Raw genomic sequence first — 27,920 nt, forward strand, 5'->3', positions numbered from 1 at the left:
TATTTTCTGTGTGGTGTTTAAACGCATGACATGCGGGAGTTGCTTGGACTCTTGTTTACGAAAATATAAAAATACACCCTCGTTGTAAAAAGTGAGCTGTCACTGCTTGATCGAGCGGTGACGTCAAGCCCCCAGTCTGCCTACTGTTTTCCTTCCGCGAGTATAGTCCCGTATTTTTCACATTCATATCTTATAGCAACACGCCTGTGAAGTAAATATATGATTTCAAACAGTAGCTGTATTTTTTGAGCTCAACGCTTGAATGTAATTCGCAAACTACCGTGTATTGGTTTGGCGGGAAACATTACTAGCACAGCCATACGTCAGGGGGCGTTGCTTCAGAATCAGCTCGCGGGAGCTTATTCATCCTGCCCCTGACACTCAGACTATCAGTCTGTCCAGCATCTGAGAGCTGCACGAGCGCGCAGGGTTGTTTATATTTTCCATCACTTTCCTTTCCACTTGACCGTGACTCTGACGCCACTTATGCTGCAAGTGACCGGAGCAAAAACTGTTGGATTTTACTTCTCGCTCCTTCTTTTTTGCTCTCTTTTCATTGCATTGCGTCTCGAAAGAAACAATTCTGGAACGGCATTCGTTAAATACAAGGTAAGGATCTGACAATTGGACGTTTCACGCGTGTTTTTGACTTGAAGTGTTGTTTGACAGTAAGTTTGGTTCGGATGTGCGCTCGAATAAAGCACCACAAGCAGAGATGCTCGAGGATGTTTTGGTAGAAGTAACCGCCGCTTTGGGCTTCACTCGCTGTTTTTACACACGCTGTCAGTTGCTTGTGTTATTTACACGCTTGTATATCTTTATATGTGCAGTTTTTTTGGTGAAGCTTTTGTGTTGTGTGTTTAGTTAGACGTTGCCTCTGCACCGTAGTGATTCATATTTGTTTTTTTTAATCTCCTTCCTCAAGTGTCAAAATGCCGGTGAGTGCGAGTTTGGCGTGTAAAAACTACGATTACGACTACGACTCCATCCAGCCCTACTTCTACTTCGACAACGACGATGAGGATTTTTATCACCATCAGCAAGGACAGACTCAACCTTCAGCCCCCAGCGAGGACATTTGGAAGAAATTCGAACTGCTGCCCACACCGCCCCTCTCGCCCAGCCGGAGACAGTCGCTCTCCACCGCGGAACAGCTGGAGATGGTCAGCGAGTTCCTGGGAGACGACGTGGTCAGCCAGAGCTTCATCTGCGATGATGCGGACTACTCCCAGTCCTTCATCAAGTCCATCATCATCCAGGACTGCATGTGGAGCGGCTTTTCCGCCGCTGCCAAGTTGGAGAAAGTGGTTTCAGAGAGACTGGCGTCTTTGCACGCGGAAAGGAAGGAACTGATGTCTGACAGCAACTCAAATCGACTAAACGCGAGCTATTTGCAGGATCTGAGCACCTCTGCATCAGAATGCATCGATCCCTCTGTGGTCTTCCCATATCCTCTGACAGAGTGTGGGAAAGCCGGCAAGGTTGCATCACCACAGCCCATGCTGGTCCTGGACACTCCACCTAACAGCTCCAGCAGCAGTGGCAGCGATTCAGGTATGTTATGTCATTTAGATCTCCCCACATCCTGATGTAATGCATGCTCGCGTTTGTAAGTGACCTCTACTTGTCACCGCTGAGGTGGAGCGTGCCGGTCACGGGACTTTATCCTTGTACCCTTGATGCAAGTGGTAGTTGCGTAAGATCCCTTCACCTCCCCCTGTTCGGCCCGAGTCAGTTCTGTAGGAAAGGCTGCAATGTTCAAATATCAGCTGATGAGGAAAGTGGGCGGGGACTGGAATGCAGAGATTTCACCCCCCACTTACCCCACCCATTGTGGAAAGCCACTTGCCAAATTCCGTTGTATTCACTCTGCTGTGTAATGTTGGGACGTTTTTTGCAAGGTAATATTCATTAAACATTTTTTCATTCAATTGCAGAAGATGAAGAAGAGGATGAGGAGGAGGAAGAAGAAGAGGAGGAGGAAGAAGAGGAGGAAGAGGAGGAAGAAATTGATGTGGTGACTGTGGAAAAGCGACAGAAAAGGCACGAGACGGATGCTTCAGAGTCGAGGTACCCCAGTCCCCTGGTTTTGAAGCGCTGTCACGTCTCCACCCACCAGCACAACTACGCCGCCCATCCGTCAACGCGGCATGACCAGCCTGCTGTCAAGAGGCTACGACTTGAGGCTAGCAACAATCACAGCATCAACAGCAGCAACAGGCATGTGAAGCAGCGCAAGTGTGCGAGTCCTCGCACATCGGATTCTGAGGACAATGACAAACGCAGGACTCACAATGTGCTGGAGCGCCAGCGCAGGAATGAACTCAAACTCAGCTTTTTCGCGCTACGGGATGAGATCCCTGAGGTCGCGAATAACGAGAAAGCTGCTAAAGTGGTTATCCTAAAGAAGGCGACAGAGTGCATCCACAGCATGCAGTTGGACGAGCAGAGGCTGCTGTCCATCAAAGAACAGCTGAGGCGAAAGAGCGAACAGTTAAAACACAGGCTTCAGCAGCTGCGGAGTTCACATTAATGAATCTGTGTCACAAGCGAAAAGACTTTCCAAGAACTCCCACCCCCTGCTTTTTTATGCAAGACTGTTGCTGTGTATAGTTTGAACGTTGCATGTCAAATGCATTTTTTTTTTTCCTTTTGAATATTGTCAACTTTTTTTATGTTTGAAACTGCCAGTTTGGTTGGAAACTACAAGGTTGTTCAAATAATTTGTATTTAAGGCATTTATTTTTATTAATAAAATAAGAAAAATATAGGGCTGCGCAGCCCTAGATTAAAATGTTTTTGTAAGTTTTTGTATATAACGAATTAATATTTCCTAAGAAAAATATTTTTGAACCTGTATTAGCTATGTGTTCTCATAAACCATATTCGTTTTCACTATATGGTTTTTCAATGTTTTCACTCAATCATAAAGGAATTTCTTTCTGAACTTGACTCTCTTGGTCTCATTATACACACAGATTAGACACTATTGAAATGTTTGTAGAGTGTTTATTCAGAAAAAATAGCTAAGTAATGTATAATACTGCATTTTGTTTACAACGAAAAGATGCCTGTCCAAAATGTTATGTGGGATTGCTGCATGAAATACACAGACAATACTTAAAAGCATGATTAAAGAATATAAATACTTGCATCCCTGCATCAAGATGAACTTGACCCCCTTCACATTTGGCATTCAGAAGTCAAAAATGAAAGCTATTGAAATGTATGTTGTGGACCGTTTTGCCTGCAGGAGAAGTCCCTTTCAGGTGATTTACCGAAGCTGAGTCATTAAGATCTCTCAATCATGTCTAGAAGGAAGGCTCACAGAGCATCTGCTATGGATGTGGCAAAGCTCTGTTAATGCAGTCTGAGCTGCAAACCACTCAGAAACCAGTGCAGCAGCTATGGAGACATAATTAAACAGTGTGAGAATTATAGCCTTGATTTCTTTAAACACATTTTAAAACTATATGTTGTAGTTCAGCTTAAGCAAGCTTTTCAGATCTTTTATTTATTTAATATATAAATTAATAAGCAGTACAAGCGTTAAATGTTTGTTACATGTACGCAAGCTATTTCAGTTCCTGAATGACAAATTTAGCCTACTGCAAAAAGTAATATATTACAATCTGTTGTCACTTAAAAAATAAATAAAAACTAAATAAAATAAATAAAATATTTTATTTAACTAAAATAAATAAAACTTAACTAAATATTTTAATGACTTTTTAAGGCCTAATGTGAATATAAATGTGCTATGTTGTTTTATGGTAATTTTTTCTCTTTTTTTAAAGAGATAAGGTTGACGTAAAATTGTAATATATTACTTTTTTTCCCAACACTGGCAAAATGTAAACACAAGAAAAAAACACTGATACTGTGCTTACTACTAAAGCTAACCACAACCATTATTTTAATGAAGTGGTCAGACGCCACCATCTGTATTGTCCCATAATTCACACCATGTGTGGACACATGGTGATTGACATGATTATAGTGTTTTCATATCCATAAAAATATAAACATCATGCATCAATATGAGAAGCTAATCAATGAGCATGCTTGTCGCAGCAAGGCTCACGCTTTGTCCCTTCTTTAAACGCTCAGTGTTTGTCTCCTGCATGACGATACTTCCACACTGACTACACAAAGCTGTGATTTTTCCCCGACTCCGCTGTATTGGGTCTGCGTGACGTCATCGACTGTATGACTGTACGCAGCGCGTGCCGCGGAGCGCGTGCTCTGAGCACATGGAAGAGGGCTCGAGACGAAGTATCCAAAGAATAACTCCACACCTGAAAGGGAATATCTGCAGAAACCGAATCAATTCTGGAACAAAAGAGGGTAGGTGCTGTATTCTTTTCCAATACTGTGCGTTATAATTTTGTTTTAGAGCCTCACGTGTTTATGCTGCACAAACTGATGCTTTGACAATAGACATATGTGCTTGTTATTATATGTATTCAGACGTTAGCCGTTTCATAATGTTTATTCACATTATTTCCAGTTTTCATAATGTTTTATGTATCTATTATTACTGCCTATCTAAGATTTGATTGTGTCATTGTAACACTTATAGACTATTATCTTTCATATTCTTTGTTTTATGCTGTTATGTGTAACAAACCAATATAAGAGAACATATGAACACCCCAGATCACACATATACTTAATAATGTTTAATACATGACAAAAAATACAAAATCAAACGGTTCTTAAGTAAGCATTTGCAATGTGTTTGCTTTGATTGAGCTCCTTTTGTCTATCAGATAAGTATAGCAGCCACATTGCACCACAACATCTTCACTGTTTTAAATAAAATTATATATATATATATATATATATATATATATATATATATATATATATATATATATATATATATATATATATAAATGATTGCTCCTGCATTAAAATATTGTTTTTGTGTCTCAGTAAGCTGCAACATATAACGGCTATTAAGTATATTAGGTGTTCTAATAAATGTTTAAAAGTATTCTGCATTAATACGTTCATATTCCGTATTAATAAAGCATGATTCCTCACCAACAAGGTTATAATCGACCATACAGCATGCATTTATTGTTTCCATGCACGGAATATCCATTGCGTTCTCTTGTTTTGATTTGATTTTAAACATGTGTGCTTTAAATGTTCATATGGACTTAAAAATACAATCATTTTTTATTTTCTGTATATTGTCAGCTGACATATGTATGCAGAAACCTTGCAAAAGTGTACAGGTGTGGTGCACAGATTTTGATGTACAGCTATACGTTTTAGTCTGTAACATTAAACGCCTAGTATAAAAACAGCAAGCAAGAGAAACACAATTAATTACTTTATGCTCTTAAAATTACATCACAGCAAATGTTAGCAGTGACTTGTAAGCAGAAAAGAAACTGGTTTCTCTGGCTCATCCTTCTCTAGGGTCACATGATTCCCTTTGGCAATGGCAGAATACGTCTGACTGAGGGAGGTAGACCACACACTAATACACAGTCGAGGTCTGTCCTGGCCTTGGGGTTAGTCTGAAACACAGACACAAATTGCAGTCTTAAAACCCTGTTTAACAGCATATATTAGGTGTATATAAATGTAAATACAGGTGGCCTGAAATGATAAAGCTTGTGTTTATTATTTGCAAGCCACAAATTGAATCAATGAGTGATTTTAGATCAGCAAGCAGTAGATGATACACTTTGTTCTTTTAACAGACCTGCACTTGGCGCATTTAGGATATGTTGGCCGTTATTTATACCTTCTTGTCTTATTGAACTCGCTTAAGTTTATGTAGCAGATTAAACATGACAAACATCAGTGATTGCACTTTTGCTGTTGCTCAAACTTTGAACAAACTCTTAAGTGGATGTATTAAACTTTGGCACTTTGTGCTTTAGGAATGAATGATGAAGTCTCAGCTTTTTAAGGAAACTTTTATTTTCAAGTGCCTTGTGAGTGTCACTTGATGGACCAATAGAATAGTTAAAAATAAATATATTTATTAAATTTGATTGATTCATTCATTCATTTTCTTGTCGGCTCAGTCCCCCTATCAATCCGGAGTCGCCCCAGTGGAATGAACCGCCTATTAAATTTATTTATTTAATAAAATTAAAATTGACTCACCTTCAAGATGTTCCAAACCTTTATGTGTTTCTTTCTTTTGATAAACACAAAAGAAGTTATTATAAAGAAAGCTGAAAAACTTTAATATTCGACTTCCATAGTTAAAAAAAAAAGTATTATGGAATGCCCAGCAAACAACTTTGTGTTTATTAATTTGGCGTCTAATAGACAGCTAAACCTAGACAGCTTGGCTGAAACGAAGCTAAACTTTTAGCTTTGTTTTACCCAAGATGACTATGTTTATTAGACATCTATTAGACATCTTTTAAAAACAAAATAGGCTTGCTGGGTGGATACATGTTTTCAGCTTTTTTCAAAATATCTTCTTTATGTTCATCTGAAAAAAGTCAAACACGTTTGGAACAAGTAATGATGACAGATTCTTCAGTTTTGGTTGAACTATCAAGTAAAACTAACAGGGTTAACAGAAAACCTGGAAAAGTCATAGAATTTTGATGGCATTTTCCAGACCTGGAAAGTTTTGGAAAAACAGAAAAACCCACAAGGTTTTGGAAAAGTCATGGAAATTACATTTACATTTAATCATTTAGCAGACATTTTGTTCAAAGTGACTTAAGCTGAGTCACACCCTGCAAAATTCTGCGAAAAGAGACGGGGTTAAACAATATTTTTATTCATTAATAAAAGTGAGCGATTGCTCCATATTTAAAATTAATTGTTTTAAATGATATTTTTTGGTCTCAAGCAATCACCTGATGTGATTTTGCAGGTAAGAACTTTCAAAGTGCAGTGAAATGCGAAAGACGTGCTTGCGTTTCTGTTCTGCTGCATTTGCATGCCTATAAATGGAAGTCTATGGAGCGAAAAGTGCAGTGTGATCACGGTTTTATAATAGAAGTCGTTTTTACCAACTATTACTAGTTTAACAAACTATTAAGATTATCTAAAATTGGTTTGACAAATATATGTATATTGGAATGGAGCTTAGTTGATTTGACTTCTTTTCTTTTCTTGGCCAAAAACATGCTCTCACATGTGTAAGCATCATTTATTTTACATAAATATAAAAATAAATTGAGACTACTGCATGTTTTGTGATATGCTGTAATAAATTGAAACATTTCTCATGATTTACCACGTACAAATGATATCAGAATTATTAGCCCCCATGAATTGTTAGACCCCTTGTTTATTTTTCCCCCCCAATTTCTGTTTAACGGAGAGAAGATTTCTTCAGCACATTTCTAAATATAATAGTTTTAATAACTTATTTCTAATAACTGATTTATTTTGTCTTTGCCATGATGACAGTAAATGATATTTTACCAGATATTTTTTATGACACTTCTATACAGCTTAAAGTGATATTTAAAGGCTTAACTAGGTTAATTAGGTTAACCAGGCAGGTTAGGGTAATACGCTAAAATAAATAAAAAAACAAAAATAAATCAAAGGGGGGCTAATAATTCTGACCTCAACTGTATGTAGACATAACATGAAACATTAGGTCATCAAAATTGACTTGAAAGTCCTGAAAAAGTGAAGGAATTTTTGCAGTAAAAATGTGTACGAACCCATAACTAAGGTAAAAGCTGTTGTGTAATTTTCGTGTTTATTTTGGTTGTTTGAAAATAGCTTGTCAAATGCACACCATAGAAAAGTTTGATGTGAACTTCTTCTCTGGTTTATCTCTTCTAAGATCAAGCTAAAGCATGACCATCTGGTTACTTTTCTGTTGCAGGACAATAATCAGATTTTGCAGGACAATGTGGCACATGTGGATGTCTTTTCCACAAATAAAACAATATTTTTACTTGGTCTAAGATTTTTTTTTTAAATTTTTATTTGGACTAGAAATGACAAAAAAAAACAAAGTAAGAAAAGCAAGAAAACAAAGCATGTTTGCATGCATGTTTGCATGTTCTCCCTTAGTTGGCATGGGTTTTCATCCGGTTGCTTCGGTTTCCCCAAACAGTCCAAAGATATGCTGTATAGGTGAATTGGGTAAGCTACATTGTCTGTAGTGTATGTGTGTGAATGAGTATGTATGGGTGTTTCGCAGTAATGGGTTGCAGCTGGAAGGGCATCCACAGCGTAAATCACATGCTGGAAAAGTTGGCAGTTAATTTCACTGTGGTGACCCCAGATTAAAAAAAAGGACTAAGCTGAAAAGAAAATAAATGAATGAATATTGTGAGTGCACACATTGTGATATCAATGCTGTAACAATATATTGTGCAGCAATTTTAACCCAATTAAAAAGGTGTTTTTATTGTGTTATTTTTATTTCAGGGCAAAAAAACAATAGGCTACAGATACAATTTAAATGTGGGACACTGCTCACATATTGTCAAAGCTCCCAGTACTCAAAACCTGGGACAAACTCCCAATGTTGGGATTGTTCAGACTGTTAGATAGTTGGTCACCCTAGGTTTATAGTAGATATTGAAGTTGTCAGTTGAAATGTAAGCAAATGATACAATGATTTTCATATTTGATGCTATAAAGCTGTTTTAAACAGTTTGTTGTAAAAATCACATACAAGTAGATATGACGTTAATTAAAGTGATGGTTCCATACCTTTAACACAAAAGAGCATATGTTTGAAACCCATTACCATTGACTTCCATAGAAGGAAAAACAAATACTATGAAAGTCAACAGCTATGTTTCCATCCCAAGTCGTGAAATAAATATATGGGCAAAACTGGAATATCACATATAAGACATGTGAATAAAGTAGTGTTTCCACCCAAGAAGTCAAAGAGAACAAAATCGTCACTTTCTGATTACCTCGCACCAAATATCAAAAGTAAAAGCGGAATTTGCTACAGTAGGAGAAGCTGCATGTATTTTTTTCTTTACTTAATAAATGACTTGCACCTCAGAAGACAGTATGCCGACATGGAATGAATGTGTGGTGGCATTTAAAGGTGTCAGACGTGGAGGTAATTTATTATATAATAACAGTAAGGTAAGGCGTTTTAGAATGGCCAAAACTACATTTCAGATGTTTTACAATGTGTCAGCTTGCTGGTTTGTCCATTCACACGCATTTTTACCATCACATGATCTCTTATAACAAAATCACAAGAATTTTTAATGCGTATACTGGAATTTGTTTGGTGGAAGTGTTTCCATCATAGTTTATGTGCATCTTTTCTTATTGAATAAAAAGTTTATCCTTCTTCAGTTATGCACATACATTATGTTACGTATGTGCAAATTTATGTGCATCTTGGGGTTTCCATAATCCGTATTTTTATGGGCATATCCAAAATGAGCATAAAAATAGGTGGATGGAAACATAGCTAACGTTTAGAGGTTTTTATCATTTTTCTAAATAACTAATTTTCTGTTCAAAAGAAAAACACAGCTCAAACAAGGTTTGTGACAAGTTAATGATGGCCGAATTTTCAGTTTTGGGTGAACTATCCCTTTATCCAGAGTGTAGAATTGCAAAGCTGGTGCAAAGTGTTTTTATATGGCTGTTTTCTGACCACAGTTTTTTTGTGTTTATTTAATGTTGAGAGGAAAGCATCTAGAAAGTGTTTACATATAATACAAATTCGCAATGACCAAATTTATCACAATCTACCTATACTTCAAAATTGTGCCTCCCAATGCTCATTTGTCATTTGCGAATCCCCATGAAACATCACGTCAAGCAAAACTGGAGAAAAAAATTTAATCGAAACAGGGTTTTGGAAACAAAACTCCTGCACTTTGGCAGCTCAGTTTAACTTTGTGTAGTGCCCTTTTAACAAACCTTCATCTGATATTTATTAGATCTTCAGTTTCAGGGAACAAAGTCTATTAAACATTGTTCTGTGTATAACTTTTGGTATTTGACTTCTGAGAGCAGACTCCAAGAACTCTGTTGAACTGCACTTTAGACAAATTGGATCCATCAGTTGTGTTATAGGCTGTGAGAGAGGGTGGAACAGGTTCCTTTGGCAACACAGAGACCGGACTGTTTTAGTTCTTTGGATGCTTTTCCATGTGTTATGTAATCCCTCCCTTAGTTTGTAATGGAGGTCCCCATTCCGCGGCAAGATCTGAGCACAGTGCAGGACTGCCTGTCTTTGTCTTCATCGTCTCTTTTTTTTTAAACTCTTTCCCCCAACGTTGGCCTCTGTTACCAACAACATCACTTCCTGCTGACATCACTCTGTTTATAACCACAGGCTCTCTCTACTGCTTGTTGTCATTTGCTCACATAATGCTGCAACATATTATATCAATGTGTACCTTCAAAGGTTTGGGATCAGTGGTGAAAAATCCAGCCATGCTTTCCACCAGCACGGGGCATATTTTGCATGATGGGACTGACATGAGATGCTAGTGGTTTGTAGGTTCCTGGTATGGAAGGTGTGATTGCTATATTAGCTTGGTTTTGAGGTTATGTTGAGAATGCTGGTTCACTAACTAGACCATCTCTATACCAGCTCCAATCATAAACTAGCCTTGGACCAAGATGGAATTTGTGCTGGTTTCTGATGACTTTTTTTAACAAGGATCTATGGGATCACCGAAGTTGAAATGACCAACACAAGATCATTGTGGATATGTATCCAGGTCTACATTTCTGGAAACCACGAATTATGTACCCAGAGGTACATCTGGCTGAATTTCATCTGTAAAATGTATCCTATGGGGCATTATGACGCCCCTGACAGCTTCTGTTTCTTGAATGCTGATGGACTTCAAATATGGAGTGGAAGGGGTGGAAATGGAAGTGGACGTGAGGATTCTTCAAGACAAAGATGACTGAAGTGAAAAACTTGTTTATAGTGAGTTAATTATTGTACCAATCAGATTCATCTGATTGGTGCAATATATGAAGCTGATGCGGGACCAGCCATGATCCTCTCAAAATTAGTCTATAAATAAACCACACAAATGAATGGGTGTAGAGCAGTTACATCCAATATGTCGCTGTGCATATGTTTGGTTGTTGCTATAAAGGAGAATTATTTGTATTAGTTATTAAATTACACATTACATTGTCTACCCCTCACTGTTATTAACGTCTACCCAACCCTAAACTTAACATTCAGCATGCGCATTACAGCATCTACTATATAATGGACAAATTGTGAACATGCATGGTTTAAACACATGCCACTCCTACACAACATAACCCAGCGACCTTCCGCATGGGAGTCGGTTGCTCAACCAAGGAGGCTAAAGTCCATGACTCCTAGCGTTTGTCGCTAGACCACCTTTAGAGCTCAGAGGAGTGAGGTTTACCTGCAAAGCACTTACTAGCTGGCCTCCGTTACACTCAACCCCTAAACCTCACTCCCATCCGGGTCACAGCACCAATGTAACCCCAACAGTCCTACACAACCCAACCTGCTCCGAGCTGGGATCAAACTGGCAACTTCACAAATGGGAGTCGATTGCTATACCAAGGAGGCTGAAGACCATGGCCACTAGCGACTGTCGCTAGAGCACCTTTAGAGGTCAGAGGAGTAAGGTTTACCTGCACAGTACTTACTAGCTGGCCTCCATTACACTCACTCCTTAAACCTCACTCCCTTCCAGATCACTGCATCAATGTAAACTCGCCGGTCCTACACCACCCAACCCGCTACGAATAAGGATTGACCCAGCGACCTTCCGCATGGGAGTCGGTTGCTCAACCAAGGAGGCTAAAGTCCATGACTCCTAGCGTTTGATGCTAGACCACCTTTAGATGTCAGAGGAGTGAGGTTTACCTGCAAAGCACTTACTAGCTGGCCTCCATTACACTCAACCCCTAAACCTCACTCCCATCCGGGTCACAGCACCAATGTAACTCCAACAGTCCTACACAACTCAATCCGCTCGGAGCTGGGATCAAACCGGCGACTTTACAAATGGGTGTTGATTGCTCTACCAAGGAGGCTGAAGACCATGGCCACTAGCGTCTGTCGCTAGAGCACCTTTAGAGGTCAGAGGAGTAAGGTTTACCTGCACAGTACTTACTAGCTGGCCTCCATTACACTCACTCCTTAAACCTCACTCCCTTCCAGATAACAGCACCAATGTAAACCCGCCAGTCCTACACCACCCAACCCGCTCCGAATAAGGATTGAGCCAGCGACCTTCCGCATGGGAGTCGGTTGCTCAACCAAGGAGGCTAAAGACCATGACCCCTAGGGTTTGTCACTAGAGCACCTTTAGAGGTCAGAGGAGTGAGGTTTGCCTGCAAAGCACTTACTAGCTGGCCTCCGTTACACTCAACCTCTAAACCTCACTCCCATCCGAGTCAAAGCACCAATGTCACCCCACCAGTCCTACACAACTCAATCCGCTCGGAGCTGGGATCAAACCGGCGACTTTACAAATGGGTGTTGATTGCTCTACCAAGGAGGCTAAAGACCATGGCCACTAGCGTCTGTCGCTAGAGCACCTTTAGAGGTCAGAGGAGTAAGGTTTACCTGCACAGTACTTACTAGCTGGCCTCCATTACACTCACTCCTTAAACCTCACTCCCTTCCAGATAACAGCACCAATGTAAACCCGCCAGTCCTACACCACCCAACCCGCTCCGAATAAGGATTGAGCCAGCGACCTTCCGCATGGGAGTCGGTTGCTCAACCAAGGAGGCTAAAGACCATGATCCCTAGGGTTTGTCACTAGAGCACCTTTAGAGGTCAGAGGAGTGAGGTTTGCCTGCAAAGCACTTACTAGCTGGCCTCCGTTACACTCAACCTCTAAACCTCACTCCCATCCGAGTCAAAGCACCAATGTCACCCCACCAGTCCTACACAACTCAACCCGCTCTGAGCTGGGATCAAACCGGCGACTTTACAAATGGGAGTCGATTGCTCTACCAAGGAGGCTGAAGACCATGGCCACTAGCATCTGTCGCTAAAGCACCTTTAGAGGTCAGAGAAGTAAGGTTTACCTGCACAGTACTTACTAGCTGGCCTCCATTACACTCACTCCTTAAACCTCACTCCCTTCCAGATCACAGCGCCAATGTAAACCCGCCGGTCCTACTCCACCCAACCCGCTCCGAATAAGGATTGAGCCAGCGACCTTCCGCATGGAAGTCAGTTGCTCAACCAAGGAGGCTAAAGACCATGACCCCTAGGGTTTGTCACTAGAGCACCTTTAGAGGTCAGAGGAGTGAGGTTTGCCTGCAAAGCACTTACTAGCTGGCCTCCGTTACACTCAACCCCTAAACCTCACTCCCATCCGAGTCAAAGCACCAATGTCACCCCACCAGTCCTACACAACCCAACCTGCTCGGAGCTGGGATCAAAAGGGCGACTTTACAAATGGGAGTCGATTGCTCTACCAAGGAGGCTAAAGACCATGGCCCCTAGCGTCTGTCACTAGAGCACCTTTAGAGATCAATGGAGTGAGGTTTACCAGCACAGTACTTACTAGCTGGCCTCCGCTACACTCACCCCTTAAACCTCACTCCCATCCAGGTAACGGCACCAATGTAAACCCACCGGTCCTACACAACCCAACCCCCTTCAAACTGGGATTGAACCGATAACCGTCCCCATCAAAGTTAGTTGCTCTACCAAGGCGGCTAAAGCCCATGGCCCCTAGCGTCTGTCGCTAGAGCACCTTTAGAGGTCAGAGGAGTGAGGTTTACCTGCACAGCACTTGCTAGCTGACCTCCATTACACATGTCACATTCCCAATGCGCAAATCAATGTCCATGACGTAGTGCACTGAAATACAGGCTGCAGTGAGGACTGTTGCAATTTTCAGCCTCTGCAGGAAATGTAATGTTCATTAAAATAATTGTTATATTGCTAATTTTATCATCAGCAAATCATTTTAATTGATTACGTTTCAAACATGCTCTCTCTCACTTCTTTTTCTCCAGTTTCTCTTTCCTATCTCTCACTCTTTCCATCAGACAGCAGTGACGTTGGTGCGGCGTCTGTGTTTTCCTGGCCCTGCTGACCCTGGGCTGTCAGCTTGCCAAGTAGCTTTCTGCTTTTTCTCGCCCGTGTTAGCTCTGCGAAAGCTGGCGTTCACTGAGTGCATTCTAGGCATAAAAAGCAGCGCTGGAAAACTAAGCCATCCAAATTTACACACTTAAAGAGACATGTTCGGACCACCAAAGATCAGGACTCCCGCTGTAATCCTGCTCATTTACAGTCTCTGGAGCGCAGGGCACCTCTGTGAATATTTAAGCAGACCTCCCCAAGACAAACACACAGAGGCGAACACGCGCGAATGCACACGCCTGTCGTCTCAAACAGCTGTTGAGGGAAAAAGTCTGTGATGTCAGAGCCTATGTTAGACGCTCTATTCCAAAAACAAGATTGTTTTCAGAATTATAGACTGAATTACGGTTATATACTCTCTACTATGTGCTCTGTGATGTGTCAGTACTCAGCAGTAGAGACTATTTATGTCTGTCTCGGGCTTAAATGAAAGGGTATTTGTATATGCAATAGGTACCTCAGTGTAAGGGATGACTGTTGAATGTAAGCTGCTAAAGACTTAGTATGGACTAGCGATTGTGACAGTATGTAAGCAGCTCAGACAGACTCAAACACTCACACACACACACACACACACACACACACACACACACACACACACACACACACACACACACACACACACACACAAACGCAACAATTCCAAGCAATATGGAAATTTCAGAGAAGTATTTGTGCGAGTTAAGTAAATTATTTGATTTACTTTCAGCTCATTGAGAAACAGAGTCAGGAAATAACCGGCACAGTGATTGGACGAATCATTTTATTTGCGATTGCGTTTGAATTTGTGTAAACAAAAGCCTCTTATTTAAATATATTTGCACTTTACCAGTTGCTCTTAATATGAACACAGCAACTAGATTTTGAAGAATAGGCAGCCGTCTGATGCCATAGTGTACCTGACCTGGGATGACCTGCATGTAAACACTGAGGGATTAGTTTTAGCTATACGTGACCTGAGCTTTACATGTATTGACTAAGACATGCTTTTACACTGCAAGCAAATTCAAAGCATTTTTTTGTTCTATTTTGTTTTTAATTTGTTCATATTAAACCAAAAAATATGCATTTGGGTGTAAAATGGTTTCTGAATATGAAAGTTGCATTTACTTAACTTTTGCAATCTAATAATACCGTTATTTCAGTTGTATTTCTATATATCTTGCATCCCTAATCAGAAAAGTGTCATTAATAAGAATACAGACTTGATGTGTAATTTACTTGTAACTTTACATTAACTGCTAAACAGTGTGCTGTTGTTGTTTTTTTTTTTTAAAGCAGATGAATACTAATATTGACAGTTCAACAAAATAGTCTTTTCTCAATACTCAAGCTACTTTTGAACTGTTGTCAGGAGCATTTGCTGAGGCTATAGTAATAATGTTCTTATTGTAAATAGTTTTTCTCAAATAAACCAATTGTTTCTCTTCATAAAACCTCAATATATAGTATAAACGACACTGGGTATTTTGTACTTAAGAAACAGTCACCTACTTCTTAGAATGCATAAAATAACAGTACTCAATAACAGTAATCTCATCCCTCTGTAGTTCTGTTCTAGTTGCCTACTATAAGTAGGATTGAGCTTGGTCAGCACCTGGATTGGAGACATCCTGAGAAAACTAAAGTGCTGCGGGAAGAGGTGATTGTGAGGCCAAAATGGGGTGTTTAACCTGCTTTCTGTGTTGATCCTGTAACACAGTAAGTGCTAAGGAAACTATTGGCAACAGCACCATTTTGGATGTTGAGATGCTAAATCTCAGTGGTTCTATATATATATATATACACGCACGCACACACACACACACACACACACACACACACACACACACACACACACACACACACACACACACACATTTATCATGGCCTTCTTACCATATCTTTATCCAATAATTGTTGTAAACACTGTGTGACACATCTGTTGTGTGCTCCGATCGCAGTTCTGCTGCTGTTGTGTCATCCAGGTTGGTTTTGCACACAGGGGGTGATTGCGGTGATTTCCCTCTCCAAATGTGTAAAGTACTTTAACTACTGAAAAAAGCAATGTATTTTTGTAATATACACTCATCGAGCACTTTATTAGGTACACCTTACTACAGTAGTATCAAGTTAGACCATTAGTTCTCACTGCAGAGCCACTTGGGAGCTTGAGCTCCAGCTCCTCCTTCCTTGCACTTTTTCTACAAGTGATGTCACTGGGGGTTGGGAGTGGCACCCGTTTTGGCCCTCTGCGGCTGTAACCCATCTGCCTCAAGGTTGGACGTGTTATTCATTCAGAGATGCTCTTCTGCATACATCAGTTGTAATGAATGGTCGAATTAGGGACCATTGCCTTTCTATCAGCTGAAACCAGTCTGGTCATTCTCCTCTGACCTCTGGCATCAACAAAATATTTGCGCCCACAGAACTGCTGCTGATTAGATATGAGATAGTTGTGCGTGAAAATCTCAGTAGATCAGCAGTTTCTTAAAGGGCCATGAAACCCCCTCGTTTCAGCAGGGTGTTTTCACACCTCTTCTTTGGAAAAAGTCAGAAAAGTGGGCATGTCCAGCTCTGTTTAGGGGGGAGTGTCGGAGGAACTAAAGTGGGAGGGTGTGGGAGTGTCGATTTGGGCACGCGCGAGTTTCAGAGTCAAAATAAACACACACACACACATACATACAGGAGAATGTGATGGTGTTTAACCTACATGGACATCTGTAGTCGAATTATTAGCCAAATTATTAAATGGTGGACTTTAACTGCAGTTTGGCTCTTTCATTCAGGGAATTCATTCATGCCCCTCGCGACACACGAGATATTTGATTCGAGGAACTGCTCTAAGCGTGTATTTTTCATGCAATGTTTTATACCGCACGGCGAATGAGAGAAAAAAACCCTCTGCATTTCCCAGAAACTTAGATGCACACGACAGGTAGTGTCAGAAAGCCGCGCGTGTTATTCCGGTCACTAAATGCGGTAAAAACCCTACACGAGGTTAAAGTTTGGTTGTGGTGCTAACGTGTTTACACTCTGTGCAATAGTTTGTTAGATACGAACAAACTGAATAAACAAAGAGCACTGGTCGCTCACTTACCAAATCTGTAGAGACAGGACAATCACCAGCAACTAGAGCCGCGTCTTTATGAAGAGAATACTACAAACGATTCCAGATCCCAGCGTTTGCAGATGAGAACAGCTCTCAGGTAAACAATAATCCTCCTTAGACACGTAAGTTATTGTTGTCGCGCGTCGCGTACACTGTTAATCCACACGTGAGTCTGAGCTCTCACAGAGTGAAAATGAAAACGAAACTTAACTGCAGCAAACTATAAAAGCAACACTTCACGCTTGTTTTGCCAACACAACGTGGCGTCTCTGTCCTGAAAACACGGTGATAGTAATGAATATTAATGAAGTTGCACAATAGAGTGCGCTGATTGGTTTGACCCAAGCCTTACTCATGCATTAATGCAACACACTGTAAGACGTAATAAGACTCACTCGGGCACAGACGTCCAGTCTGCACGCTGGAATACACGCTATTATGTCATGACCGTGACGCAGCTTCAAAAATTCGTTTCAAACAGGAAGTACGAATTTGCTTAAAATAACGCAAAAACAACCAATTTACACTTTTTAGTGAAATATAGGTGTCCTAATAGTGTTTTTAGCAGTGTGGGACACATATACGACTGTCAACAGCTCAAAAAATGTGTTTTGGTGTTTCGTGACCCTTTAAATACTTACACCAGCTTGCCTGGCACCAGCAACCATGCCAAGTTCAAAGTCACTTAAATCACCTTTCTTTCCTATTCTGATGCTCTGTTTGAAGTGTAGCAGATCGTCTCGACTATGTCTACATGCCTAAATGCATTGAGTTGCTGCCATGTGATTGGCTGATTAGAAATTTGCGTTAAGTGAAGTTTCTTAAACTAATTTCGAGAGGAGCACGTGATAGGATTGACTACAGCTGATCCCTATCACTAATCACTAACTAGCCAATCGGATCACTCTAAATTCAATATAGATATCCAGCCTAAACTTCATTACTCATCTTTGTTTTGGAAACCCCCCCCCATCCATCCCTTCTCCCTCCTCCTCTGTTCGGGCGACACGGTGGCTCGGTGGCTAGCACAGTTGCCCCACAGCAAGGAGGTCGTTGGTTTAACACTACCTGAGCCAACCGATACTCTATGTGCGGAGTTTGCATGTTCTCCCTGTGTTTGCGTAGGTTTTCCCTGGGTACTCCGGTTTCCTCCCACACTCAAAAACCATGCAACAAAAGTTAAAGTCACAAGCACTTACTACAAACTAGGGTAGCTAGTGGTCTATTTGGGAAGCTATCGAGAACTACCTTATCTCATATCCCTCCTAATGCTTATTGACCAGGCGGGAGCCTTGGGCTCATCTATCACCGAGCTCAGGGTTCTCTCCCGGGACAGCATGCCAAACTTGCTTAAATAGTCAAGCATTATTTAAGTGTGAACTCTTGTGTGTGCAGTTGGACAAGTGTTCCTAATAAAGTGGCCATTGAGTGTATTTATTATTTTGAGAATTATATCCCTATAATGTTTTGTATATATGCAATATATTATAAATTTATTATGCTTCCCATCTCAGTACTTTTCAAGTTTAGGAGCAAACCTGACATTTACTTGTTAACAAGAGCCACATTTTTGAAACAGCTTCTGAATATGCTCTGAATTTTGAATGCGTTCTTTCTTCCTCTTTTAAAATTGATCTTTGAATTTGTGAGATAACATTGCCCTAGGCAGATATCCGTCCTTTCTCACACCCTTTGACACACAAAGTCAAGTTCAAACTCATCACCTAATCTACAAATCTCTCTCTCCATTCACTCACCTGCGTGTCAACAGGATTTAGCCTAAGGTTAATTCTCACTGGCCGGACAGTTCCCATAGTAGAGGCGTGTCATGGTGATGTAATTTGCAAAGGTAATGAAAGCTACAACTGACAAGCCTCTGATGACAACAAAGAAAATGGGACTTTGAGCCTTCAAAGTCCATCTTTGAGTTGTCATCAAACCACCTTGCGTTATGTTTGTAGTTTGAGGAAAAAAAAGTAATGAAAGACAATGATATGGTTTAATATCAAATGGTATGACATCAAATACAACGAATAGCCTGTTCTATTCAGATAGACCATAAGCACACAGTAGCACACTGCTTACATCTTTAAGGATTCAGTATTACTCAGATTGAAAGTGTGAGTCAAACCAGTTGAATGTCAGCAGCTGTGGAGGGTGAAAAGGGATGGATTGAAAAAGCCATAGATGGATGATGGGCTGGTCTCATTGGCCCATTTTCCAGCTTCTGTTAATGTGTGAGTCATTGCTACTACAAACAGTGTGTTTGCTTGCCTGCCAACACACCGCATGCCAGGACAACAGACACTAGTGGACAATGAACTACACTCTGACACACACACACGCAGTTTTAAACTAAAGGGTTATTCAAATCCAAACTGTACAACTGACCTACATAATAGGCACGCTAAAGAGGAGGGCTGTTTAACAGGATATCTGAGCATTTATCCAGTTGGAACGATCAGATATAAAACAAGTGGCCATTTATATATATATATATATATATATATATATATATATATATATATATATATATATATATATATATATATATATATATAGAACATTGTTTGGTTGTTATGTAACAGAATGGTTGAGGTATGTTGTGTACTTTTCTCACGGACAATAAACCTTTAAATTGTGTTGCTATTATTGCTGGTATTGCTCAAGCATTTAAACTTACCTCTATTACTAGGCTTATGATCATTTGGAAATTAATGAGTGTGTTGCTTGTTAAAGAAATTATATTAATTTTCATAGTGATTAACCTTTTTTTTATTTCACGTTTTTGACGTCAAACCACAAGCATGTCAAAGCTATCGTCTTTCACAATAAAATTCCAAACAAATAAAACTGTGTTATGATGCCAGCCCACTAGTTGGCGATACCGCTTTGTAAGCTCATGTAGCCCACCAGTTGTTATGTTATTTATTTTTTATTTAGGAGGAGTGACTGAGTCGTATTCATTCTTGTTCTATAAATGTAAGACTGCAGCTCATACAATTTAAAGTGATGCATAGATTACACTATACTACAGCCAAACTTGCTGTATCCGTCTATCTCTTCTCTTTGTGATAAGTGCAAAGGCTTAGTCGGGACCTGTGGTCATATATTCTGGTCCTGTCCAGAAGGATCTGAATTTTGGAGAAGTATCTTAGGACTTTACTCCCAGGCTTTTGACATGAAAATTAAAATTGATGTGGACGTAGCACTGTTTGGATGTTCAGACTAGGGTTGGGCGATGTTGACCAATTTGGCATCGTACGATGTCTAATGTGAAACATCGCGATGGACGAGGCCATCGTCGTCGTAGGCGGGGGGTGGGTTGGTTTTTTAATTATCAATTAATTCATAGCGAATTAATTATTGTAGCCTACAGTTTTCACTAACTGACCCACATGGTCTTTGCTTTACCCATAACCTTACAAAACAAGTTACAAACAAATTTCACCTGTCAATCACTTTTTTTCCACGTTCTAATGGCTTTTCCCTCAGCTGGTGGAGGAGACGAGAGTTCGGTTGGAGTTCACTGTAGTGCATACATTTTCATTGTTTTCACGCCAAAATCCTCACCGTGTGCGCGGATTTAGGAGACATTTATGCAGATTGCATCCTAGCACCTAAAAATGCCAAACACAGCACTCAGAAACAGATTAAAACAGTTATGTGAACTTTCTAAAGTATAAATGCCCGCAGTGCTTGCCCCGCCTTTGTGCTTTTCTTATTGGCTCACTGCTTTTGAACTGAACGCGAATGATTGGTTAATATCAGCTGTCAATCACTCAGTCAATGCCTTCTGCCTTCAGATGACAGGAGCTGCAACCGCGAAAATGTGAAGCGCTGAAGATGAGAGAATATAAATAACACTGACAGATTAACCTACAGTTACTAATAATGGCACATCTTATTCATGTGCTGAATGTTGATCCACCATTTACACTTTTCCAAAAGTGGATAAAAGACTTCCAGTTTAAGTCCGCTATGAAAATGACTAAAGCCATTCATTGTAAAGTCTGTGAGTTTGCAGGTAACAGCGTTTACCACTGAATCTACACATTTTAAGCGTGAGAGGAACTGTATAAACCTTCAGTTAATCCTCACAATGCTGTCACCCTTGCAAGTGGCAGCTATATGTAACATTTAACACAGCTCATGAAAAGACCGCTATTGCTATTAAGATGACATGCAAATAATAGGTTATACATCAATATAAATGTGGGGCGGGGCGATGGATCGCGATGCCGGTCTAGCATCGTGAAGTTTGTCGGCCATCGACGATGGTTGATGCAATCGTTTATCGGCACAATCCTAGTTCAGACCAAGTTCTAACTTGGCCTAAACATCAACAACTCTCCCATGTTTGGCATGGTGCTTGCCAAGAGAGGGATTGAGATGGAGTGAAAATCCTTGACACCTCCACATTTTTTTAAATGGTTAGCTGAAATTATTTCTGCCCTCAAGCTGGAAAGGTTACGTTACTCTAGATTTAGCAAACAGAAGTTGTATGCAAAAATATGGGGCCCCTTCATTAGATGTATAAGTTAATAATGTTTTTGTAATAATTTATTTTTGTTAATATTTTTTCTTTTTTTCTTCTCTTCTCTCTTTTTACATGTCATTCTATGTTGTTTCTTATTCCATTAATCTGGCTGAGACTTTTTTTTAATGTTTTTTTATTATTATTTATGGTGCTGTATAATTACTGTATTGTTTGCTAGGGTTTTGGTGCATGTTCTAGTTAGTACCAGGTAGTCACACTAAGATAATTTTGTTAACAGATATATAGATGTACACTATTTGGTCTTATGTTTTTACAAAAACTTCTATGAATAAAGTACTTGCCAGGGGGGTACTTATACATAAAATACAGATATACAAAATGTACATATAAATAAATACAAATAAATACATTACAAAGTTTACAAATGTTTAAAGGGCATCTATTTTACATTTTTCAAGATTTACGAGTTTTTTGTATCTCCAGAATGTGTCTGTAAAGTTTCAGCTCAAATTACCCATCAGATTAATTAATATATTTTTCTTAACATTGTAATTTTTAGCTCTGAGTACATTGTGGCTGTTTAGTTGCCTGTGCCTTTAATGTAAATTGAGCTAGATATCCCCTCCCACCACTCGCACAGGCCTGTCAGAGCCACAGAGATGGCTTACTATGGCTCTGATGTGTGTCTCCCATGTTGTCTCCATCTTTTGCTGCATCAGATAAACAGAACAGTGACAGACGTGAAGGAAGCAGATCTCACACAATACTTGTCGAGTTAATTCAAGCCTTTCTGCTACGATGAGTCACACACTATGTTGTTTCAATGCTTACGCACACAGACAAGCGTGTGCGTTTAACTTTGCACTGTTTTTGCATATATAATACAATATACAATGCTGTATGGATATCCATGATGTTAATGTACAAACTAAACTTTATTTAACGGCCAAAAACAGGGATTGAAGCATCTTTTTTAATAATTGTATAATTACAAACATGCACTGTTTTAAAAAAAGTTTTAAACTTGTAAAACTCATTCTTGATCACATTTGATGATGACTGATGATCTCAGAGAGCTAAACAGATCTTTTAATCCCAGTTGCTTTGCACATGTCCTGTCTTGTTGATATGATTATATGTGTTTCTATGTAGACATGCTAATAGGTGGCTGTCAATAATTTGGTGGGCGGGGAAACTGAACTCAAAATGGGAAGGATTTGGGACCTATTTTAAAGTCAGAAAATAAAAAAAAGAGAGACTTAGGGGCCGATTACACCGATCATGCTTTTACATTCCAAAAATGTGAGGCGTATCACGCTGTCTTTTTGTTGACAAGAAACAAAGGATTGCTGTGCACTTTTTATGTTGCAAGGCAACGACTGAATCAGCTGTGTTTTGTGCAAAAGTGTTGCTGTTGATAATATTGTGATATTTAACATTTGTTCAAGTCACACAGCCCTGGATAATTCAAAATACCAGCCTCTAGTCTCTCCTCCATCTTCAAAAGTCTCCATAGTTGTCTTGATTACGCAAACACAGCAGGCACCTCAACGGAAACCCCGCCTCTGCTTTCATTTGATTGGAGAATGAAAAAGACGCAAATGACATAGTGCAAAATGCACAGGGCGCATAAGCAGCAAACAAAAAGCTTGTGAACATTAATAAATCATTCAAAAAGGCGCATCTCAATGCAACAATCGTGTTCAGTGTAATCGGCCCCTATTTGAGTTTCTTTTATTACATTATGACAGTGAACACACTATACCTACACACAGTTCTGTTCAAACTGCTTACAAAAGATGATTATCATAAGACACAATTACATAGAAAAAACTATTTTACCAGTCCCGAAACCAAAATTTACAATCACAGATTCTTTAAGGAAAGATAATATACCCCACCGTTAACCTGATTTTCATTTCCAAACAAAATCCAACGTCCCCATGACGTTGGGGTACAACGTCGATATGACGTCATGTTAACGTCCTGTGCCACTATTCATTAATTGTAATCGAGTTAAGATGTTCAATTCATCGAGATTTTGATTTTAGGCCAAATTACCCAGCCCTTCTTATGAATTATGTTTGGATTTTTATGCAATATATTTGTATTTAAATTTTTTTTTACTGACAACATGATTTCTCTCTCTCTCAGAAAGCAAATTTGATTCATGTATATTTAGCCTGAATCTTTGACCAATGTATGTTTAGCTTGAACGAGAGAAAAAAAAAATTAACATTGTCTTAAACGACATTTAAAAACCTGATACATTTTGCTGTCATTTAATCTAGAGGTCAACACTAGCAAAGGGACAAATCTCTGTTGATACTCCAGTGCAGTAGGTCAGCGTGTTTTTCATTTCTGCTGCTGGGGAGCTCAGACTCTAGAGGTGAGTGGAGAGCTTTGCTCTGTAGATTCCTTTCCAGACGAATGGGGTATTCTTCGTCTGGGTTTCACGTATGAGATTGGCTTGAATCTAGCTGCATTTGTACATGAAATAAACAACTCGGGCAGTCATAGCGGCATATAGTGAACATAGCATTGCTTTTACACAGTGAATCCTCAGTGATCACATGTTATCAGGTGGCTGTGAGTACACTAACAATATAAATGGACAACAGTACACTTACAATATAAATGGACCAGCTGGATCATGCGATCACCATTCAGGTTAATCTGTGCATCTTTAATTCTGAGTAAAAAAAACATGTAAATTGCAAGATTTAAACATAATTAGAGATGCACTGATCGGTAGCTCAGAAATTTAATGTTTTTTTGTTTTCATTTGGCTTATTTTTGGATTGTACAAAAAGATTTTAAAGAGGCCAGTGGGACAGTTGTGGACTAATGGTTAGAGATTTGGACTTGGATATTCCAAAGGTGGTAGGTTTTTGGTCCCGACAGGAAGGTGTGGGGAGTGAATGTATCAACCTCTTATCCATCTTTGATACCCTTGAGCAAGTCACCTAACCCCTAATTTCTCACTGGATGCTGGAAGAAATAGCTGCCCACTGCTGTGTGCTTGAACGGTCTGTTTGTGTGTGGGTGTGCTCACACTCCTCACTTATAATGTGTGTGTGCACTTGAATAGGTCAAAAGCAGTTTTTGAGTATGGGTAAAAACCATACTTGATGATAATTACTTCACTTCAGTCTTAAATATTGAATTAGGGGTTAAATAAAAACCCACTCACTTACAGCACTTACCAAAAAACACTATTATTGGTTTACTATAGGCAACTGAAGCTTGCAATTTTTCATTTTTTTTTTTTAATTCAATGGTGGAAACATGCTTCAGTAATATACCACCTAGAACAGTGTATCTCAACCATGTTCCTGGAGGACCACCATCACTGCATGTTTTGCATGTCTCCTTTGTCTGCTTATGAGCTGATGACCTCATAACTGAATACACTAAAAAAGCTCTGTTTCAAATTGGGTGAAATATGGAAAAATTTAAGCATTTGGTAATTTTAAATTGAATTGAATCTTTTTTAAATCTATTTTTTAACCCAACTGTTGGGTTTGACCATATTTGACAAATTTGATTTCATCCAATACTTTGTATGTTCACACTGCACAGGTAAAATATCTTGTAGAACATCTGCCACTGAACTGAACTACATCTCCCATCATGTATTTCACTCACACACCAGTCCCAGTTCACCTCCTGATTACACTCACACAGTCTAAACCATTGAGGAATAATTATCTGAACTATATATATATATCACACGCATCTTTTCTAAGTCTTGTTTCCCTGTAGTGAGCACTACAACGCATTTGTACAAACCATTGTCTTACTGTGGTTTTTGACCTTTGTTTATTATCTTATTAATGCGCATTTTGCCACATGCTTGACCTTTTACCTGTCAAACCATTTACTCTTTGGATTACATGCATGCTTCTGTCTGTCCCGGTTTTCACCTTGCCTGTATGAGGATTCTTAATAAAAGCTGGATCCAACCCTTGACGCCAACCAACTCATTATACAATCAGAGTAAGAATATCTACTGAGGTTTTCACTCATTCAAGTTGTTTTAAAGCCTAAATGGTGTCCCAGTCCACTTTTAGACACACACTCACAAACTTTCCTTCACTTGTTTCCTCAGGGGAATACCCGCCACTTTTTAAAAGTACATTGCATTTTATTAAACAGATGAGAAATGCTTACATGGAAATATCCTCGATCACTAGATTTTGACAAAGGAAGCGAGTCTACTTCATATGTTCTCTCCATCACCTGTATGTCCCAGAATGCAACACTATTGAAGTGCTCAAGGTTTTAGGTTATTCCATTTAAAACAATTCAGATGCTCCACCAGAAGTAGATAGCATAATCATATCTGAGCGAACAAGATGGGAGCAAGATGGCAAGTGAAGGGCATACAAATTTGGACTGGAATGCAGCCTTAATGTTTGCACATTGTCACGTTAATTGACATTGAATTAGAATTAATTAAATCTGAAAAATACCGTGTACCTGTTTGTTTTACTATCATTAAGTAAAGAAATAATTAAGAAACATAGCTTATAATAATAGACTTTTTCAGGGGAAATGTTGTATTTTAAGAAACTTCATTATTGCAATACTTCACAAACTCCGGCAAACCATCATCTTTGAAAATCATGCAGTTTATTGTTAATTATCAGGGAACAAACGAAAAAAGGAAACATTTTTGCAGGTTTTCATGAGTAAACACGTGTGATAAAAAGCTGATTATTGCATGATTAAATACAGCCCCTCTCTTATTGTTAACAATCCTGCTAATAGGTGTCATGGTATTGACCTAACACTAATCAGGTAGTTACCCACAGTTAGACTCTAATAATCACCGCCATTCATTTTGCTGGCTTACCTACTGAACATCAGGGGGAATTTAAATCAACAGCCCCAGGCAGCATGTAGCTCATTGTGTTAATTAAGTGCACTCATTTAATTTGTTTGTTTGGGTGTGAAGAAGAACCATTTCACACCGGAGCAGATGAACAGTCACAGGGGGCAGGACTTGCCTGGTCACCGTAATAAACCAGACTACAGCATGAATTCCTTTTTAAGAGTGTTACCTCAGTGGGTATGGATTAGGAAATAGCTTGCTTTCAGCTTGCTAAATTTACATAAATATCCTCAAAGGCACCTGCGGTAGCAGCCAAAAGGCAGAGTAAGATGCTGTCCATTGTACAGCAGAATAAATGAATCTTCAGTTTGTTACACTCAATTTTACAGCCTTAAGACATATATATTAATAATAAAAAACATTGCGCCTATTGCAGATTATTTTTAGAACATTACTCACATGATTAATGAGGGACCGCTGTACTAATAATGAACATAATGAAGACGGCAGCCATTATTCCTCACTCAGTCTCAGCATCATCAAACTTTGCCTTTGTTTGTTGTGATATACAAACCCTCTAGTGGTTAAAATTGCACACTGTACTTTTAATTGACCAAGAAAAAAATAAATAAACCCATTAGTTATGTGCATACATTTAAGTTAATTTTCATGTATGAAAATGTTCAGGTAATTATTCATCATAGTCACAAAACCTGCTTCATTGAGTTAGGAGTTATAACAATACGATATCACAGCAATTCGTAACTTTTATGATTTAGTGGCTAATCCGTATGAATTGAAATGATTTTATTCTTACAATTTATTATGATTTTCTTGTCCCCCAATGATGGTTGGGTTTAGGGGCGGGGTTGGATGCTATGCCTCCTTTCCAAAATTGTACGTTTTTGTAGGACTGAACTCTAAACTAATTAGACACTAAAGTGACAAAACGCAAAATAGTTACATTTCCCCGTGAGATCAGGCTGGCTATAAATACTAATAACATCTTTACTATTCTTTAAATCTAAAATCTAGACTATTGTGAATTATAATACTAATGGAACTAACTTGTTTACTTACAGTGCATCTGGAAGGTATTCACAGAATTAAATTCATTTATTTCTTCAAAATTCTACCCCATAATGACCCCACGGCAATGCCTGTGAATACTTAAGTACATGTGTTTTTCCGAGTTTTTGATTTTTAATTACAATTAAAAAAAAACTTTTTTCACATTGTCATTATGGGGTATTGTGTGTAGAATTTTGAGGAAATAAATTAATTTAATTCATTTTGGAATAAGGCTGTAACATAAAAAATGTGGAAAAAGTGAAGCACGGTAAATACTTTCCGGTTGCACTATATACTTTTAAATAAGTCAGTTGCTTCAGTCATGTTACTCGATTACTGTAAATGCAAGTCAGCCGTCTGC

The 27,920-nt window shown here is 39.2% G+C and overlaps 1 protein-coding gene and 1 long non-coding RNA gene across 2 annotated transcripts in view; both read left to right on the forward strand.

Annotated features, from left to right (window-relative positions):
* Window positions 1-405: 405 nt before the first annotated feature.
* myca (MYC proto-oncogene, bHLH transcription factor a) lies at window positions 406-2,947 on the forward strand. The gene is given in 3 exon segments (NM_131412.1): window positions 406-609; window positions 926-1,554; window positions 1,938-2,947. Coding segments are annotated over 3 exon segments (1,251 nt in total). The 5' UTR covers window positions 406-583; the 3' UTR covers window positions 2,534-2,947.
* Window positions 2,948-4,247: 1,300 nt separating this feature from the next.
* Window positions 4,248-27,920, forward strand: part of si:ch211-69l10.2 — a 54,620-nt gene continuing 30,947 nt past the window's right edge. Inside the window, exon 1 of the long non-coding RNA XR_015524789.1 lies at window positions 4,248-4,347. This is a non-coding gene — a long non-coding RNA (si:ch211-69l10.2). The remainder of the gene's footprint in view (window positions 4,348-27,920) is intronic.

This window comes from Danio rerio, chromosome 24 (assembly GCF_052040795.2).
Source record: "Danio rerio strain M-AB ecotype USA chromosome 24, GRCz13ab, whole genome shotgun sequence".
NCBI lineage: Eukaryota > Metazoa > Chordata > Actinopteri > Cypriniformes > Danionidae > Danio > Danio rerio.